Raw genomic sequence first — 19,191 nt, 5'->3', positions numbered from 1 at the left:
TATGAGGTGGGCCTCAGTGACGAGGTGAATGACAGACTGAGGTGGGCCTGAGGGATGAGGTGAATGACAGCATGAGGGCCTCAGGGATGAGGTGAATGACAGTATGAGGTGGGCCTCACTGATGAGAGGATTTTGAGAGACAGGGAAGTGAGTGACGCACCCCTTTTTGACTTTGGTGAAGTCGAAAGCCATCTGGCGGTAGGCGAAGGCCCTCTCATTGAGGTAGCGGCCATAACGTCTGATGAACGTAGACATGTCATAGCCTGAGGAACAAATTGAGCATCACATTCACATCACACCAAACATATAGCTCCTGATAAATCCAATGGCTAATGACTAAATGCATGTGCTAAACTCATACATTGTTTCATTTAACATCCACGGTTTCATGAAGGAAGAAGTTGATTTAATGCTGTAACACATTAAAGACAGTCTTTTATCTTATGATTGATCTTGTCGATCAGTTTTCTAAATTATGCATCTGATTTGAGGGTTTTGAAGGGATTGAAGGGGAGGGATCTATAATGACACCAGGGCAAGACACTGGAGATAAGTGCAGGACATCGGAATCCTAGGGACATGAAGCAGTTTAGTGTGTGTGTGTGTGTGTGTGTGTGTGTGTGTGTGCGCGCGCGCTAGGCTTGGTATACCGCATATACAGTATACTGGGGTAATTGGAAATAGCCACAGGATGGTTTTTCAATACTATTTCTTTGGAGTTTTACATTTTGTAACTGCTTTTTAAGTTACTACCTGCAGTCAACTTGTGCAATACATTAGGAGATAAAGCAGATTGTGTTCTTCATTTCACCGGTCACATTATTTAACATTATGAAAGCTTACCATAGTTCCCCAGAATAGTTTGTTTGTAAATAACGGGAGAGTCCATCTGTGTATTTGGTTAACTTGCTAGTTATCTCAGTAAGTGGGTGAATTAATAAGGAGACATGGCATCATATAGTGTTAGGTTTCTGCCATGTTTGAAAGTCAAAGCTCTTGATATCCTTGCATTTCTTTTTTCTTCTTTCCGTTCTCGGCCCGTCTGCTCCTATTCTCCTTCCAAACAGCGCAGGCGGGCCTGTTGCCCTAGCAACTCCACATAGATACAGCGTGTACACACTGCTCCAGAACCAGTACTGTTCTTCCTTCACACAAGCATGAGTCAAAACTTTGTTCATTTGCTTGATGCCTCTCTTCACATTTGCTGTCCAAATGATGTCCAAACTCACCAAATAGGACATTAGGGAAGCTACTACCTATACTTGTATAACTTTCTGAGCTCAATTGCCTGTCCTTGCAGCTAGTTTATTTTTGTTTGCGCTCATTAGCATGTTTAGCTAGGGGGCACATTGCATGCTTGCTCCTATTCCTCATGTTATTAGCAGTGATGTCCTTTCCTCTTCCCAGACGGCTCCTGTCTCTTCCTATCCTCCTCTCCTTCTGCTCCTCTCACATCAGATCTACTGTATCTGTTTATGCTTTCAACTGGAAGGGAATCCACCCGTTTCACTCCCCCACACACACACACACACACACACACACACACACACACACACACACACACACACACACACACACACACACACAAAGTATTCAGACCCCTTGACTTTTTCCACATTGTGTTATGTTACAGCCTTAATGTAAAATGGATTAAATAAATAAAAAAATCGTTATCAATCTACACACAATACCCCATAAAGACGAAGCAAAAAAACAGAAATACCTTATTTACATAAGTATTCAGACCCTTTTGCTATGAGACTCAAAATTGAGCTCAGTGCATCCTGTTTCCATTGACTTTCCTAGAGATGTTTCCACAACCTGATTGGAGTCCACCTGTGATAATTGCAATTAATTGGACATGATTTGGAAAGGCACACACCTTGACAGTGCATGTCAGAGGAAAAACCAAGCCATAAGGTCGAGGGAATTGTCCGTAGCGCTTCGAGACAGGATTGTGTCGAGGCACAGATCTGGGGAAGGGTACCAAAACATTTCTGCAGCATTGAAGGTTCCCAAGTTCCCAAGGTTCCCACAGTGGCCTCCATAATTCTTAAATGGAAGAAGATTGGAACCACCAAGACTCTTCCCAGAGCTGGCCGCCTGGCCACACTGAGCAGTCGGTGGAGAAGGGCCTTGGTCAGGGAGGCGACCAAGAACCCGATGGTCACTCTGACAGAGCTCAAGAGTTCCTCTGTGGAGATGGGAGAATGTTCCACGTCTGGAGGAAACATGGCACCATCCCTACAGTGAAGCATGGTGGTGGCAGCATCATGCTATTGGGATGTTTTTCAGCAGCAGGGACTGGGAGACTAGTCAGGCTTGAGGGAAAGAACAGAGCAAAGTACAGAGCAAAGCTCCAGAGCGCTCAGGACCTCAGACTGGGGCAAAGGTTCACCTTCCAACAGTACAACGACCCTAAGCACACAGCCAAGAAAACGCAGGAGTGGATTTGGGACAAATCTCTGAATGTCATTGAGTGGCCCAGCCAGAGCCCGGACTTGAACCCGATCGAACATCTCTGGAGAGACCTGAAAATAACTGTGCAGCGACACTCTCCATACATCCTGACAGAGCTTGAGAGGATCTATAGAGAATAATAGGATAAACTGCCCAAATACAGGTGTGCCAAGCTTGTAGCGTTGTACCAAAGAAGACTCGAGGCTGTAATCACTGCCAAAGGTGATTCAACAAAGTACTGAGTAAAGGGTCTGAATACTTATGTAAATGTGATATTTCCGGTTTTTATTTGTAATAAATTAGCAAAAATATCTAAAAACCTGTTTTTGCTTTGTCATTATGGGGTATTGTGTGTAGATTGATGAGGGGAAAAAATTATTTAATACATTTTAGGATAAGGCTGTAATGTAACAAAATGTGGAAAAAGTCAAGGGGTCTAAATACTTTCCAAAAGCACTGTACACACACACACAAACACATTTTTTGGAAAGGAAGTGCATTTACCGTTGGAACCTGTTTTGTCTATGAAGTTGCTGAGGTTGAACAGAGCGGTCCTGGAGGCCAAGTACTGGATGAACCTCTGAGGAAACAGAAGGAAAAAGGCTGACATGGCAAAACCATTATAAAAAACAGCAGCAAGAAAATAAAGGCATATTCACTGAAATAATCAACTACAAATTGAATACTAGTATGTTAGTCCAAAATCGAGAGTATATATTGCACAGTGTGGAAAAGCGTGGAAAAATAGCTCTAGACATGCACACTTGTTTTTGATAACCTTGTTTCAGAATGAGCAGCATTCTAAATAGCACTGTTTTCAGCACCATGGACAGCTGTCCGTGGTGCTGAAACAGTACAATTTTATTTTATTGTGGTGGTGTGCTAAATTACTGTCCTCTGACCTCATTGCCATGGACACACATATGGTGTGTGGTGACTAGGGCCTTGAAGACGACAATCCAGCTGGCGTTGGTGGCCCTCTCAAACAGAGTGTCAGCCATCTGAGGGATGTTCACGTTGGTCGCATTGGTGGCCGAGATCAGATCTGAAACACATAAAGAGGTTAGTTTGTATTGGGGGAGGCTGTTAGGTTCAGAATCAGTGAAACTGTTCTGTTATTGATTCACGATCAGTGAAACAGTCAGCCATTTTGAGAGAGTGGAATATAGCAGGATTCATTTTGATCCAGAGTTGTAAAATCATGATGAGTAAGTACAATTTAAAAGTGTTAAGACATGCTGACCACCAAGAAAATATGTAATGTGCTGCTGTAGCTGATAGTGAAGACAGCCTCACATCGGGTCAAATGAGTTTGCTTCAGTCTCCAGACTGCTCCATTCATATGCTTTGTGGATTTGGAGTATGAGTGCGGGCTGTGTATTATGTGTGCGTGTGTCATTGCCTGTGTCTGTTTGTGAATGTATATGTGTGTCTCTGTGTGTCCGTGTGTATGTGTGTGTGTGCCCGCTTGGGTATGGATGTTGGTTCTGCTACTGGAATGTTTAAAAGCACTAAAATACCCTTGGAGTTCTTCACTTCACTATGTACCTCATGGAGCTAAGCATTGCAAACATATATTTAAGAGTCAGGACACACATACAAAGGCTAAACAAAACACACACAAGCAGTGGTAGAGAGGATCCAATACACAGAGAGAAATAGTGCCTTGTCATCATGATCTCCCCCATAGAAGAGAGACTGCCACTCAGACAGACAGACAGACAGACAGACAGACAGGTCTGACTAAGTGCGCAATTCACTCTGAAACACATGTCAACGAGGCACTCTGGGAGATAACATGTGACAGACTAGCTGCTCGGAAGAGAGAGAGAGAGGCCTTCATCTGGCCTTCATTGTTATCTTTTATCACACATGTCAACCCAGGGGCATCATGCACCTATTATGTTAGAGGGGGCACAAAGTACAAGAGGATGGAGGGGGGCCTGGAGAAATTTGGAGAAAATGCTATTGTCTTATTACAGAGTATTCCTTATTAGTATTAGAGAGAAATAACAAAAACATTTTAGTTTTATTTATTTATGAAGATGGAACCAATAGGCTACACAGCTTGATCACATTCATAAACATACATACGTCCTGAACATCACCGGCAGCTCAAATCAAATCAAATGCTGTGTTTCACTCTACATTCTCTCCTCCTCCACTGGTGATACTGCATGAACTAGAGTATCTAGCGTCCTGCCTAGACATCTCTGTTCTCCGTGCACCTTGGAAAGAGCCACTTACTAGGGACAATAGGGGGGTACTATTTGCCTGGTCCAGTCAGTGTGCCCCCCCGCAAAATACCACGGACATATTTTTTTAAATAATTATAATACATGGGTTTAAAAATGAAGTTTAGTAATTAATTTAACATCTGACATTTTTGAGGGGCCACGTGCCTTTGTGCCCCCTATGGGCATGATGCCACTGTGCCCACCAACCATCCCTTCTAGGATAGGGAAGGTTGCTACAAGCATGGCCAAACCATGTTTCTGCCCTGTCAAAAGCTGGAAGGCTGCAATATAATACATTATTGTCCAATACTGATTAGACTGAAAAGAGAGAGTGAATGCATGAAGAGGAAGGCTTGTAGGTCATTTCAGGATTAAAGATAGAGGGGCAGGGGCTTTGTCCACAGAATAATATCATTGGTGAGGGGACTGGTGTGGTGACCCCGCCCCCCGCCCCCACACACGCCCCACACACACACACACACACACACACACACAAACCATGATGTGCTAATACCATCTCTAGTTAACAGCTTTTGTGTCCAGTGTTTGTCTAATGTTGAAGGATGTACAGACTATACATAGAGTCACATCTGAGATATTTAGCAGATAATCTCTATCACTTCCTAGAATGATCTTAATAACATCACAGTACAGTGACAGGACTGACGCCTGATGTCATTATTCCTCTATGGACCTGACACGATTTACATCATATCCTGTTTGGATAGTCCCTGTCCCTGCTATGTTTACACCACAACTCAACTATATACTCCATCTCAACAGACAACCCTGTTGTGTGTTGTTTATGTGTGTATTGTTTAATGTTAATGGAGAGAAACAAGAATATTTGTGGCCCATCACATTCACACATGCACCACAGAGCAGTGTGTGTGTAAGTCTAATGATGATAGTCTTTATTTTGATCAGTCAATTTCAGTAATCCACAGCAGGCAGGAGAGGTCTAAGAATGAACCGGTAGACCCTTAGGGGGTCTATAGCAATAAAAACAGGACTGTGTGTGTGTTCATGCATGCATGCAGGTGTGCGTGAGTGTGTGCGTGCCTGGCTGTGTGTGTGTGTGTCTCTTCGTACTCAAACACCAGGGCCTCGTTCCACAGTTGCGATGTTACTTAAGAATTACGATCATTGTACCGGATGCATCGTTATGTACAAACAAACTTTTTTAAGAGTGTTTCCCAAGCACATAGAGAGAACGTTTGCTAAGTGCGTCGTTAGACCATGTGTCGATACAGATAGGATGGAAAGAAAAGCAGTGCTGCTCTCTGATCAGCTTTATCGATTCAAATCTTACCTTAACATTAGAATGATTCCACAATACTGATGACAAATCAGCTCCTAAAGAGATATGGAGGTGGCTTAATATGCTTACCCAATAATAATTCATTAAAGCACAGATTGGGAACATCATTGCTCTCATGTTGTCACACATCATGATACACATTGAGGCAAAAATGACAGACAGTAGCCTAGTTGCAAAATATAACTCAATTGATTGAACATGAAATATATTTCATTATAATTGAAATAGCCTATATAGGCCAATGTAGCCTATTTATACAATAAGTATCCCGAACATTAGGAACACCTTCCTAATATTGAGTTGCACCCTCCTCTTTTGCCCTCAGAACAGCCTCAATTCGTCGGGGCATGGACTCTACAAGGTATCGAAAGCGTTCCACAGGGATGCTGGCCCAATGCTTCCCACAGCTGTGTCAAGTTGGCTGGATGCCCTTTGGGTGGTGGACCATTCTTGATACACACAGGAAACTGTTGAGTGTGAAAAACCCAGCAGCGTTGCAGTTCTTGACTCAAACTGCTGCGCCTGGTACATACCCCGTTCAAAGACACTTACAGTGGGGGAAAAAAGTATTTGATCCCCTGGTGACTTTGTACATTTGCCCACTGACAAAGAAATGATCAGTCTATAATTTTAATAGTAGGTTTATTTGAACAGCGACAGACAGAATAACAACAAAAATTTCCAGAAAAACGCATCTCAAAAATGTTATAAAATGATTTGCATTTTAATGAGGGAAATAAGTATCTGACTCCTCTGCAAAACATGACTTAGTACTTGGTGGCAAAACCCTTGTTGGCAATCACAGAGGTCAGACGTTTCTTGTAGTTGGCCACCAGGTTTGCACACATCTCAGGAGGGATTTTGTCCCACTCCTCTTTGCAGATCTTCTCCAAGTTATTAAGGTTTCGAGGCTGACATTTGGCAACTCTAACCTTCAGCTCCCTCCACAGATTTTCTATGGGATTAAGGTCTGGAGACTGGCTAGGCCACTCCAGGACCTTAATGTGCTTCTTCTTGAGCCACTCCTTTGTTGCCTTGGCTGTGTGTTTTGGGTCATTGTCATGCTGGAATACCCATCCATGACCCATTTTCAATGCCCTGGCTGAGGGAAGGAGGTTCTTACATTTACATTTACGTCATTTAGCAGACGCTCTTATCCAGAGCGACTTACAAATTGGTGCATTCACCTTATGATATCCAGTGGAACAACCACTTTACAATAGTACATCTATATCTTTTTTGGGGGGGAGGGTAGGGGGGGGGTTAGAAGGATTACTTAATCCTATCCCAGGTATTCCTTAAAGAGGTGGGGTTTCAGGTGTCTCCGGAAGGTGGTGATTGACTCCGCTGTTCTCACCCAAGATTTGACGGTACATGGCCCCGTCCATCGTCCCTTTGATGCGGTGAAGTTGTCTTGTCCCCTTAGCAGAAAAACACCCCCAAAGCATAATGTTTCCACCTCCATGTTTGACGGTGGAGATGGTGTTCTTGGGGTCATAGGCAGCATTCCTCCTCCTCCAAACACGGCGAGTTGAGTTGATGCCAAAGAGCTCCATTTTGGTCTCATCTGACCACAACACTTTCACCAGTTGCTCTCTGAGTCATTCAGATGTTCATTGGCAAACTTCAGACGGGCATGTATATGTGCTTTCTTGAGCAGGGGGACCTGGCGGGCGCTGCAGGATTTCAGTCCTTCACGGCGTAGTGTGTTACCAATTGTTTTCTTGGTGACTATGGTCCCAGCTGCCTTGAGATCATAGACAAGATCCTCCCGTGTAGTTCTGGGCTGATTCCTCACCGTTCTCATGATTATTGCAACTCCACGAGGTGAGATCTTGCATGGAGCCCCAGGCTGAGGGAGAATGACAGTTCTTTTGTGTTTCTTCCATTTGCGAATAATCGCACCAACTGTTGTCACCTTCTCACCAAGCTGCTTGGCGATGGTCTTGTAGCCCATTCCAGCCTTGTGTAGGTCTACAATCTTGTCCCTGACATCCTTGGAGCGCTCTTTGGTCTTGGCCATGGTGGAGAGTTTGGAATCTGATTGATTGATTGCTTCTGTGGACAGGTGTCTTTTTTACAGGTTTGGTTTGCTGCGGTTTGGAGCACTCCCTTTAAGAGTGTGCTTATAATCTCAGCTCGTTACCTGTATAAAAGACACCTGGGAGCCAGAAATCTTTCTGATTGAGAGGGGGTCAAATACTTATTTCCCTCATTAAAATGCAAATCAATTTATAACATTTTTGACATGCGTTTTTCTGGATATTTTTGTTGTTATTCTGTCTCTCACTGTTCAAATAAACCTACCATTAAAATTATAGACTGATCCTTTCTATGTCAGTGGGCAAACGTACAAAATCAGCAGGGGATCAAATACTTTTTTCCCCCACTGTAAATATTTTGTCTATTCACCTTCTGAAAAATCCTCATTTAACCTGTTTCCTCCCTTTCATCACTACTGATTGAAGTGGATTTAAAAAGTGACATCAATAAGGATCATTGCTTTCACATGGTCAGTCTATGTCATGGAAAGAGCAGGTGTTCTTAAAGTTCTGTATACTTAGTGTATTTCAATGCAGTCATCTCGGTTTTCATTTGAAGCATAAGCTCATCCTTCACTTGTTTGTAACAATTTCAAATACTTAGCAACTTTGTATTTGTAGTCAACTTCGTTCTGAAGATATCGGCAGTCACAGTCAGACAGATAGAATCAATATGTTTAGCGGATATCTTTTGTGAATAAAGTGACGTGGAAGGGTAAAAAAGCATCTAACGATACACTTTAGCAGCTCTACGAGTGGTCTGGATCACTCATAGATGTGTGAAGGTTTTGCGGAGCCACGATACTAACAAAAGTTCTGGGAAACACCTTGGCTACTAAAGATACTGTACATGATTCTAACGATGATCTTAACGCTACGAAGGCTCTGGGAAACGAGGCCCAGACTACTCCCAGGCTAGAGTAACAGAAATTGGCCAGATGAAATCAGCCAGAAGCCTTTGTATTTTCCTGTGAAACACAGCCTATTACTTTAACACTGCTATGAGACCATACACCCCCCATGCATGTGGGTATAGGCTACACCCGGGCTCTCCAACCCTGTTCCTGGAGAGCTACTGTCCTGTAGGTTTCCGCTCCAACCCTAATCTAGCACATTTTATTCTAATACTTAGCTGATCGGTCAGCTGAATCAGGTTAGTTACACTCTTAGAAGAAGAAAACAAATTCCAAAAGGGTTCTTCGGCTTTCCCTATAGGAGAACCCTTTTTGGTTTCAGGGAGAACCCTTTTTTTTTTTTTAAATCGACATAGAACCCATTTGGGTTCCATGTAGAACCCTCTGTGGAAAGGGCCCTACCTGAAACCAAAAGGGTTCTATCTGGAACCAAAAAAGGTTATTCAAATGGTTATCCTATGGGGACAGCCAAATAACCCTTTTAGGTTATAAATATCATTTGTTTTTCTAAGAGTGTACAACTAAGGTTGGATTGAAAACCTACAGGAAGGTAGCACTCCAGCAACAGGGTTGGAGAGCCCTGGACTACACTGACGACATGACCACTGCACCAGTGATTGTTAAGCATGTCCAGAGGTTTCAGCTCTGGACAAGCTCCAGCAACAATGACTGACTATTTAATTGACTGACTAGATAATTGAAAAGGCCTACACACATAAATACATCCACGCACAAACACGCACAGATATTATGTGTCCATGCATAGAAATATGCATGAGACTACACTGACCACTACACCATTGATTCCTGCTACATCACAGACTACATAGGTCTACATCTTCAATGTCTTTTTAATCCCATAAAGCTCAGAGTTGACTACAAGTTGACTGCAAGTGTGCATCAAGGTTCAGAAACCACAGCAACACATCAGACAGCAACTGGCTGTCAGTTTGAAGTTGGTCGGTGTGGATTGCGAAAAGCTCCAGCTACTTCACAAGCGGTTTTAGCTTGGCCCAGCCATGCTCGCCTTTGGAATATCTTCCCTATTAGTTAGTGAGAGCTAGTGATAGTGATGCACAAGCTAGGCCTATTTGAAACATAGGGATCTCCTGGCAGCATTTACCTACCAGATTCAGAAGCTCAAAATGTCCATTATAAAAAATATATATAATTATAAAAAAATCTATAAAAACATAATTCATGATGGTTTTTATTTTTGTTCGTTTTGCTGTCAAAGATGGATTTAGAATACTTTGTTTTTCAAGATCTTTTATTTCAGTTTCCTAAATAGTTTTTCTAATTTGAGTTTTTATTTTATTTTCAGTTTTTGTTTACTATAATAACCTTGTTGCTGATGATGTAGGCCTAATTACCAACATGAGACAGCCTACAATGTGAAGCAAAATAAGGAGCTCATTGTGGACTACAGCAGACAGAAAAAGGGAGAATACCCCCATCCACATCGACGGGCCGCAAGTTCCTTGGCGTGCACATCATTGAGGACCTGAAATGGTCCCACCACACCGACACAGTGGTGAAGAAGCCGCAACAGCGACTCTTCAACATCGGGCAGCTGAAGAAATTTGGCATGGCCCCTAAGATTCTCACAAACTTCTACATATACACCATTGAGAGCATTCTGTTGGGCTGAATCCCTGCCTGGTACAGCAACTGCACCGCCCTCAACAGCATAGCTCTCCAGAGGGTGGTGCGGTAAGCCCAACGCATCACCGGGGGCACGCTGCCTGCCCTCCAGAACATTTACAGCACTAGTTGTCAAAGGAAGGTCAAGAAGATCATTAAAGGAGAAGTTTACCCAAAATCCAGAAACTCCCAAGTGATTCCATACATTGAAACTAGTTCATGGAGCTTGGGAGCTTGCCCTCTCCCCCTCTCTCTCCCTGTAGTGCTATACTGAAACACTACAGTATAGCACTACAGGGAGAGAATTGAATTCACTGCTCCATTGCCAGTGAATTCATGATTCAGAAATCTGCAAAGTGTGGGCAAATGTGTTGTGTTATTGAAAGCATATGACCAAATAAGCTATTTTTGTCTAAAAGTACTATTGGCTTTGAGTCGGGAAATGTGTACTTTTCCACATAAAACATTTGCGATTATTTTAGATCATTATTTTATGTCGCCGATTGCCACAGCAGCGGAGATGGGTAACAACTGCGCATGTGCGCCCTCGTGGGTTAGACCCTGCTACATAAAAACATTACGATACATTTCCGTGACTCAAAACTGATAGTACTTTTTTTTTTTTCAATAAAACAACGAATTTGTCCACACCGCAGATGTTTTAATCATGACTTCACTGGCAACAGAGCAGAGTGAGGCCTGCATCCAGCATTGGCACGATTCACGTGTCACAAAAAGTGCCGTGTTGAATTGACCAAACTGCAGCTGGTATGTGGATACTCATTCTTTTAATGAAAAAAAACACAAAGCATCCACAGGAAAAACCAAACAATAAACAATACTCACGACCAAACAGTGTGGCAGGCTAAACAAGCAGTGCTCACAAACAATTACCCACAAACACACAGACAAACACACCCTACTAATATAGGACTCCCAATCAAAGGCAACTCAACACACCTGCCTTCAATTGGGAGTCCAATCCCAATTAACTCTACATAGAAAACAAACCTAGAACCTATACCCACAACTAACTAACTAAACCTAGAAATACATAAACACAGAGCAGTGCCCAAAACCCCCGGAATACATAAATAAAACAACCTACTACCTACACCACCACGCCAAACCATATAAAACAAATACCCTCTGCCACATCCTGACCAAACTCCAACAACAAATAACCCTTAACTGGTCAGGACGTGACAACGTGACCCGTTTTTCAGCTGTTTCAGTGCAGCACTACAGGGAGAGAGAGAGAGAGAGAGAGAGAGAGAGAGAGAGAGAGAGAGAGAGAGAGAGAGATAGGAGAGGATAAACTCCACTTAACTAGTTTCAATGTACAGTGCATTCGGAAAGTATTCAGACCCCTTGACTTTTTCCAAAATATATATATTTTTTATCCATCATCAATCAACACACAATACCGTATCATGACAAAGAAAAACAGTTTTTTTAGACATTTTAAAAAATGTATATAAAAAAGATTAAAACTGAAATATCACATTTCAATAAGTATTCAGACCCTTTACTCAGTACTTTGTTGAAGCACCATTGGCAGCAATTACAGCCAAGTTTTCTTTGGTATGATGCTATAAGCTTGGCACACCTGTATTTGGGCTGTTTCTCCCATTCTTCTCAACAGGTCCTATCAAGCTCTGTCTGGTTGGATGGAGAGCATCGCTGCACAGCTATTTTCAGGTCTCTTCAGAGATGTTCGATCGGGTTCAAGTCCGGGCTCTGGCTGGGCCACTCAAGGACATTGAGACATGACACAAAGCCACTCCTACTTTGTCTTGGCTGTGTGCTTAGGGTCGTTGTCCTGTTGGAAGGTGACCTTTGCCCCAGTCTGAGGTCCTGAGCGCTCTGGAGCAGGTTTTCATCCAGGCTCTTGTTTCTCATGGTCTAAGAGTCCTTTAGGTGCCTTTTGGCAACTCCATGTGGGCTGTCATGTGACTTTAACTGAGGAGTGGCTTCCATGTGGCCACTCAACCATAAAGGCCTGATTGGTGGAGTGCTGCAGAGATGGTTGTTCTTTTGGAAGGTTCTGCCATCTCCACAGAGGACCTCTGGGGCTCTGTCAGATTGACTATTGAGTTCTTGGTCACCTCCCTGACCAAGGCCCTTCTCCCCTGATTGCTTAGTTTGGCCAGGCGGCCAGCTCTAGGAAGAGTTTTGGTGGTTCCAAAGTTCTTCCATTTAAGAATGAATGATGGAGGCAAATGTATTTTTTTTTTTTATAAAAGAATGATGGAGGCTACTGTGTTCTCGGGGATATTCAATGCTGCAGAAATCATTTGGTACCCTTCACCAGATCTGTGTCTCGACACAATCCTGTCTCGGAGCTCTACGGACAATTCCTTCGATCTCATGGATTGGTTTTTCATCTGAAATGCACTGTCAACTGTGGGACCTTATATAGACAGGTGTGTGCCTTTCCAAATCATGTCCAATCAATTAAATTTACCACAGGTGGACTCCAATTAACTTGTAGAAACATCAAGGATTATCAATGGAAACAGGATGCACATGAGCTCAATTTCGAGTCTCAAAGCAAAGGGTCTGAATACTTATGTGCATAAGGTATCTGTTTTTTATTTTCATAAACTTGACCAATTTTATAAAAACTTTTCACTTTGTCATTATGGGGCATTGTTGTTTACATTGATGAGGATTTTTTAAATCAATTTTAGAATAAGTCTGTAATGTAACACAATTTGGAAAAAGTCAAGGGGTCTGAATACTTTTTGAATTCTTCATTGCTGCGATTTGCTTATTCTTTCTCCCCTTCGCGTTCTTCATTGCTGCGACTTGCTTGCTAGCTGAGATTTCTGCTCTTCACTCCGTTGTCAGTTTAGCCTACATTTCACTGATCTTAGTAGCAGAAAGCATTTTTGTCGGCAGTTTTCGGTTTGGCTATTTGTTTCAAGTGTAGGTGGCGGTTCTAGCTTGTATGGCGCCCTGGGCGAACCCCCACTTTAGTGCGCCTCGGGCCCCCCCTGGCAAAATGTACATTTACATTTACATTTTAGTCATTTAGCAGACGCTCTTATCCAGAGCGACTTACAAATGGCTCCAGTACCGAAATCCGTTACTGGTTTGTATTAGTCTATAAATACATCTCTTTGCCAAAATTCGTCATCTCTCCCATGTCTTATTCAATTAGTATTTTTGTAAGTGTAAGGATAATAATTCAGCCATAGTTGTTCTGAAATGTTTATTGCTCAAAATTAAGGTAATTAGAACCGGGGTAGAATTCTGGCAGGGGAGAGATTTTCGGCACAACACCGGGACCGAGAAACAACTTTTCTCACAAGGCCATCAAACTGTTGAACATCCATCGGATACCTGCCCATTACTCAGCACTGCAAATTGAGGCTAATGCCGTATGTATATTTAAGTGATAATGCCCTCGAAGCCAGTGTTTGGAGGATATATTGGCACCGGTGTTGTTAGGCCTGAGACAAAGTCGAGGCAAACCATGCCAATATATCCTCCAAACACTGGCTTCGAGGGCATTATCCCTTTTATACAACTGGTTACCAACATATTCAAATAATGATTGACATATTTTCATTAAAAACTGTATTTTTATGAATTTATTTATACTATTTCATCCTTCCACAAGATGTAGTCGAGACACTAATCTAGGGTTGCTACCCAAGCCGTCTGGTCGTTCGTTCTATCAGTTCGGTTGCCAGAAACATGACCCAGTCTTTTTGTTCTGTATCTATGTTCCATTGCCATACTGGCTGGCAATGTTCTTATCCCTTGCTTGCTAGCTACCCAACTATGGCTAACTTACAGTCATGTCAAAAAGTGCAGCCAGAATAACAGCAATGTAGCTGCATTTGTTTAAGGTGCTTTCCAGTGACATTTATTTGGACACATCCATAACAATGAGCTAATGAGGCGTGATTTCGCCTGGTATAAAAAAAAATGTGCTCACTCGTCAGGAAACTGTTGTTCAGAGGAGCTAGCCAACAACACAGCTAACACAATCATTTCAAACTGAGGCTGGAAAGACTGCAAACTAGTTGACCTTTGTTTCATTTTACCTTTTTTTCCAATTGACATGTCTTTGTATATATCCATAAAAATGATGCCAGCTGTTTCATTATTTCGACTGGCTGAGAAAGACACGTCCATTACTATTTGACAGCTGGAGATCGAATTTGAATATTGAAACAATGTTGCAAATGTCAGAGAGACAGACAGCAAGGCTATACAAATCTCCGCTGTTGAAAACGAAATGTTAGTCTAAAAAAAATGTGAGATAATGTCTAGATGCATTTTATAGTGGAGATCAAGTTTATGAATTGCCTGGCTGGGCTGATGAGACAGTGGATTGATTGCGCAGTCAGATGGAACAGAGTAAATAGGCATTGTCATGTCATAGACTTAGCCGGTAGTAATTTATGGAATAGACACCAGCTGGAATACGGGTTTAACCTATCAGCATTCAGGATTAGACCCACCCGTTGTATAAAGAGTCATTGAACGCTTGTCAGCTCATATTCTGTTTATACTGTTGTTTACGCACTGTGTATGTATACTGTATTCTCGACATGGCTCGTCCAAATATACTGTACCTACAAAATTGTGCACCAATATTGCATTTTAAAAGCCTCTTAAAATGAAGTGCCCTTTAATATAGACCACATGGAGAATTCAATCAATCTGATTTTTATATATGAATAAAGGCTTGCTAAAAGTGTCAAGATGCAGCATTTTGACATGTTACTTTGTCAACCTTGTGTCACTTCTAGGAAGATTTCAACCTACTTAATCCCAAAATGTGTCCAAGTTTGTCCATAATTGTAAAGCCCTAATTATTTTTGTTGCTTTGACAAAGTCATTTCCGTAGTACAATTCTTTTACTTAAACTCTTGAGATGGAAAAATATTTTTGCAAGTTGAACATGTGTTTTTTATGACAGAATGTTAAAAAGGCACCGAATTGGTAGAATGACCCCACTACCGTGCTAACCATTTTCTTTTCCAAATGATATACTGTCTATACACATCACATATTTATATTATGGATTCTCACACCTGCCTACTCTAATAGATCTAATTTGGATGCTTATTTCTTGATTTATTTGTTATATTTTTTGTTGTGTGTGTGTGTGTGTGTGTGTGTGTGTGTGTGTGTGTGTGTGTGTGTGTGTGTGTGTGTGTGTGTGTATGTGTGTGTGTGTCTGTATCGTATTTGCGAGACATTCTACTGTACTGTTGGAGCTAGTAACATAAACATTTCACTGCACCTCCTATAACACCTGCAAATCCTTGTAGCGACCAATAAACTGATTTGATTAGAAAATGTAATTCCAAGGATATGTATGCTTTTCCCTAAAATGACTATCTGTCATATCACTCTGGAGTGGTTTGTCCACCACTGTGCCTATCCAAAAAAACCCTCTGTCATTAGTATCACCCCCGGAGTCTCTGAGCCTCTCTCCAATCTGTTTCCACAGCAACCGGACTACCGCTCAAGGGTCAGCAATCATGACACAATGACGAAGGAGAACAAGCTCTATATTCTCCAAAAGAATGGCTTCACACAAAGACTAGAGGGGTTTAGATGTTTGATGTATCATCACAGTGGCAAATTGATGTCACCGGCAAAGTGTATAGGGTCAATGAGATATACAAAATTCTTATTCCATGTCCATGTCTTTGTCTAGGCCTAGGGCATTATTTGTGGGATCTGTGTTATGCAAACGCATAAAGGGCAAACTATATGTAATATATATAATATGTAAAGTAGAGATACCCTTCCATATCATTATCCCTGAGGAGAAGACAAATAATATGCCCTACCAGTGTTTCCCTTAATAAACGTAGGTTAGGCGGAGCACTTGCCTAAAAATGTTGACCTAATTTAATGTTTGGTGTTTGAAGCCTTGAATTTTGCCTTGAGTGCATTAGCTACTTGGCAAGAAAATAATATAGGGAGAACAGGGTGCCCTATATTCATCTAGTTTGTTGAATGGCCCTGGAAAAGTCAAGAGACAAAGCTATCTATGTCACAACAAAGGGAAGACATCTACAGGTGTAGGATCTTAATTTGACATATATTGTCAAAGAAAAATAATCCTGCAGCAACAGGATTCGAACATTTAAGCTCAGGTGTTGGTCTTTCATCCCTTATCACCCCCTATTTTGTTAGAAAATCCAACTTTGAGAACTGTTTCAGATGCAATATGTTAGCCATCCCTCCTGATCAGCTTCCTCTAGCTAGCAGTAAAACAAATGTAAACTACCAACGGGACATTCAAAACTGTAATATCTTATGCTTCACGGAGTCGTGGCTGAATGACAACATTATCAACATACAGCTGGCTGGTTATACGCTGTATCAGCAGGACAGAATAGCGGTGTCTGGTAAGACAAGGGGCGGCGGACTACGTATTTTTGTAATTAACAGCTGGTGTACGATATCTAAGGAAGTCTTGAGGTTTTGCCCCGCCTAAGGTAGAGTATCTCATGATAAGCTGTAGACCACAGTATCTACTTAGAGAGTTTTCATCTGTATTTTTCGTAGCTGTCTACATACCACCACAGACTGAGGCTGGCACTAAGACCGCACTGAATGAGCTGTATTCCGCCATAAGCAAGTAGGAAAACGCTCACCCAGAGGCGGCGCTCCTTGTAGCCGTGGACTATAATGCAGGGAAACTTAAACCCGTCTTACCAAATTTCTATCAGCATGTTAAATGTGCAACCAGATGGGAAAAAAAAACTCTGGACCACCTTTACTCCACACACAGAGACGCATACAAAGCTCTCCCTCACCCTCCATTTGGCAAATCTGACCATAATTCTATCCTCCTGATTCCTGCTTACAAGCAAAAATTAAAGCAGGAAGCACCAGTGACTCGATCAATAAAACAGTGGTCTGATGAAGCAGATGCTAAGCTACAGGACTGTTTTGCTAGCACAGACTGGAATATGTTTCGGGATTCCTCCGATGCATTTAGGAGTACACCACCTCAGTCATTGGCTTCACAAATAAGTGCATCGATGACATCATCCCCACAATGACTGTACGTCCATACCCCAACCAGAAGCCATGGATTACAGGAAACATCTGCACTGAGCTAAAAGCTAGAGCTGCTGCTTTCAAGAGCTAGAGCTGCTGCTAACCCGGAAGCTTATAAAGAAATCCCGCTATGCCCTCCGACGAACCATCAAAGACGCGAAGTGTCAATACAAGACTAAGATTGAGTCATACTACACCAGCTCTGATGCTCGACGGATGTGGCAGGGCATGCAAACCATTACAGACTACAAAAGGGAAGCACAGCCGAGAGATGCCCAGTGACAAAAGTGTACCAGACGAGCTAAACTGCTTCTATGCTCGCTTTGAGGCAAATAACACTGAAACATGCATGAGAGCGCCAGCTGTTCCGGAAGACTGTGTGATCACACTCCACACAGCCGATGTGAGTAAGACCTTTAAACAGGTCAACATTCACAAGGCCGCACGGCCAGACGGATTACCAGGACATGTACTGCGAGCATGTGCTGACCAACTAGCAAATGTCTTCACTAACATTTTCAACCTCTCCCTGTCCGAGTCTGTAATACCAACAAGTTTTAAGCAGACCACCATAGTCCCTGTGCCCAAGAACACTAAGGTAACCTGCATAAATGACTACAGATGAATAGCACTCATGTCTGTAGCCATGAACTCACATCCACAATGAGATAGCCAGCCTGCCACTAGCACAGTCAGTGTAGTCAGCTCAGCTATCCCCATTGAGACCGTGTCTGTGCTTCGATCTAGGTTGGGCAAAACTAAACATGGTGGTGTTCGCCTTAGCAATCTCACTGGAATAAAGACCTCCTCCATTCCTGTCATTATCGACAGAGATTGTGATAACTCACATCTCAAAATATGGCTAATTAATGTTAGATCCCTCACTTCCAAGGCAATTATAGTCAATTAACTAATCACTTATCATAATCTTGATGTGATTGGCCTGACTGAAACATGGCTTAAGCCTGATTAATTTACTGTGTTAAATGACGCCTCACCTCCTGGTTACACTAGTGACCATATCCCCCGTGCATCCTGCAATGGCAGTAGTGTTGTTAACATTTACAATAGCAAATTTCAATTTACAAAAAAAAACATCTGCGTTTTCGTCTTTTGAGCTTCTAGTTATGAAATCTATGCAGCCTACTCAATTACTTTTTATAGCTACTGTTTACAGGCCTCCTGGGCCATATACAGCGTTACTCACGGAGTTCCCTGAATTCCTATCATACCTTGTAGCCATAACAGATAATATTCAAATTTTTGGTGACTTTAATATTCACATGGAAAAGTGCACAGACCCACTCCAAAAGGCTTTCGGAGCCATCATCGACTCAATGGGTTTTGTCCAACATGTCTCCGGACCTACTCACTGCCACAGTCTGGACCTAGTTTTGCCCCGTGGAATAAATGTTGTGGCTCTTCATGTTTTTCCTCATAATCCTGGACTATCGAACCACCATTTTATTACGTTTGCAATCGCAACAAATAATCTGGTCAGACCCCAACCAAGGATCATCAAAAGCCGT

General features: G+C 42.3%; 1 protein-coding gene across 2 annotated transcripts in view; it reads right to left on the bottom strand.

Moving 5' to 3' along the window:
• The window catches only part of LOC145850284 (clathrin coat assembly protein AP180), a 43,484-nt gene that overhangs the window by 1,918 nt on the left and 22,375 nt on the right, over window positions 1-19,191 (bottom strand). For both annotated transcript variants that reach the window (XM_082976937.1, XM_082976938.1), the window contains exons 3-5: window positions 3,363-3,505; window positions 2,965-3,040; window positions 161-263 (exon numbers count right to left, since the gene is read on the bottom strand). In XM_082976937.1, the coding sequence (XP_082833063.1) occupies window positions 161-263; window positions 2,965-3,040; window positions 3,363-3,505 (322 nt within the window). The remainder of the gene's footprint in view (window positions 1-160; window positions 264-2,964; window positions 3,041-3,362; window positions 3,506-19,191) is intronic.

Source organism: Salmo salar, chromosome 06 (assembly GCF_965601325.2).
Source record: "Salmo salar chromosome 06, fSalSal1, whole genome shotgun sequence".
Lineage (NCBI taxonomy): Eukaryota > Metazoa > Chordata > Actinopteri > Salmoniformes > Salmonidae > Salmo > Salmo salar.
Note: the sequence above shows the minus strand (reverse complement) of the source record. Positions and strands in the feature narration are given on the sequence as shown.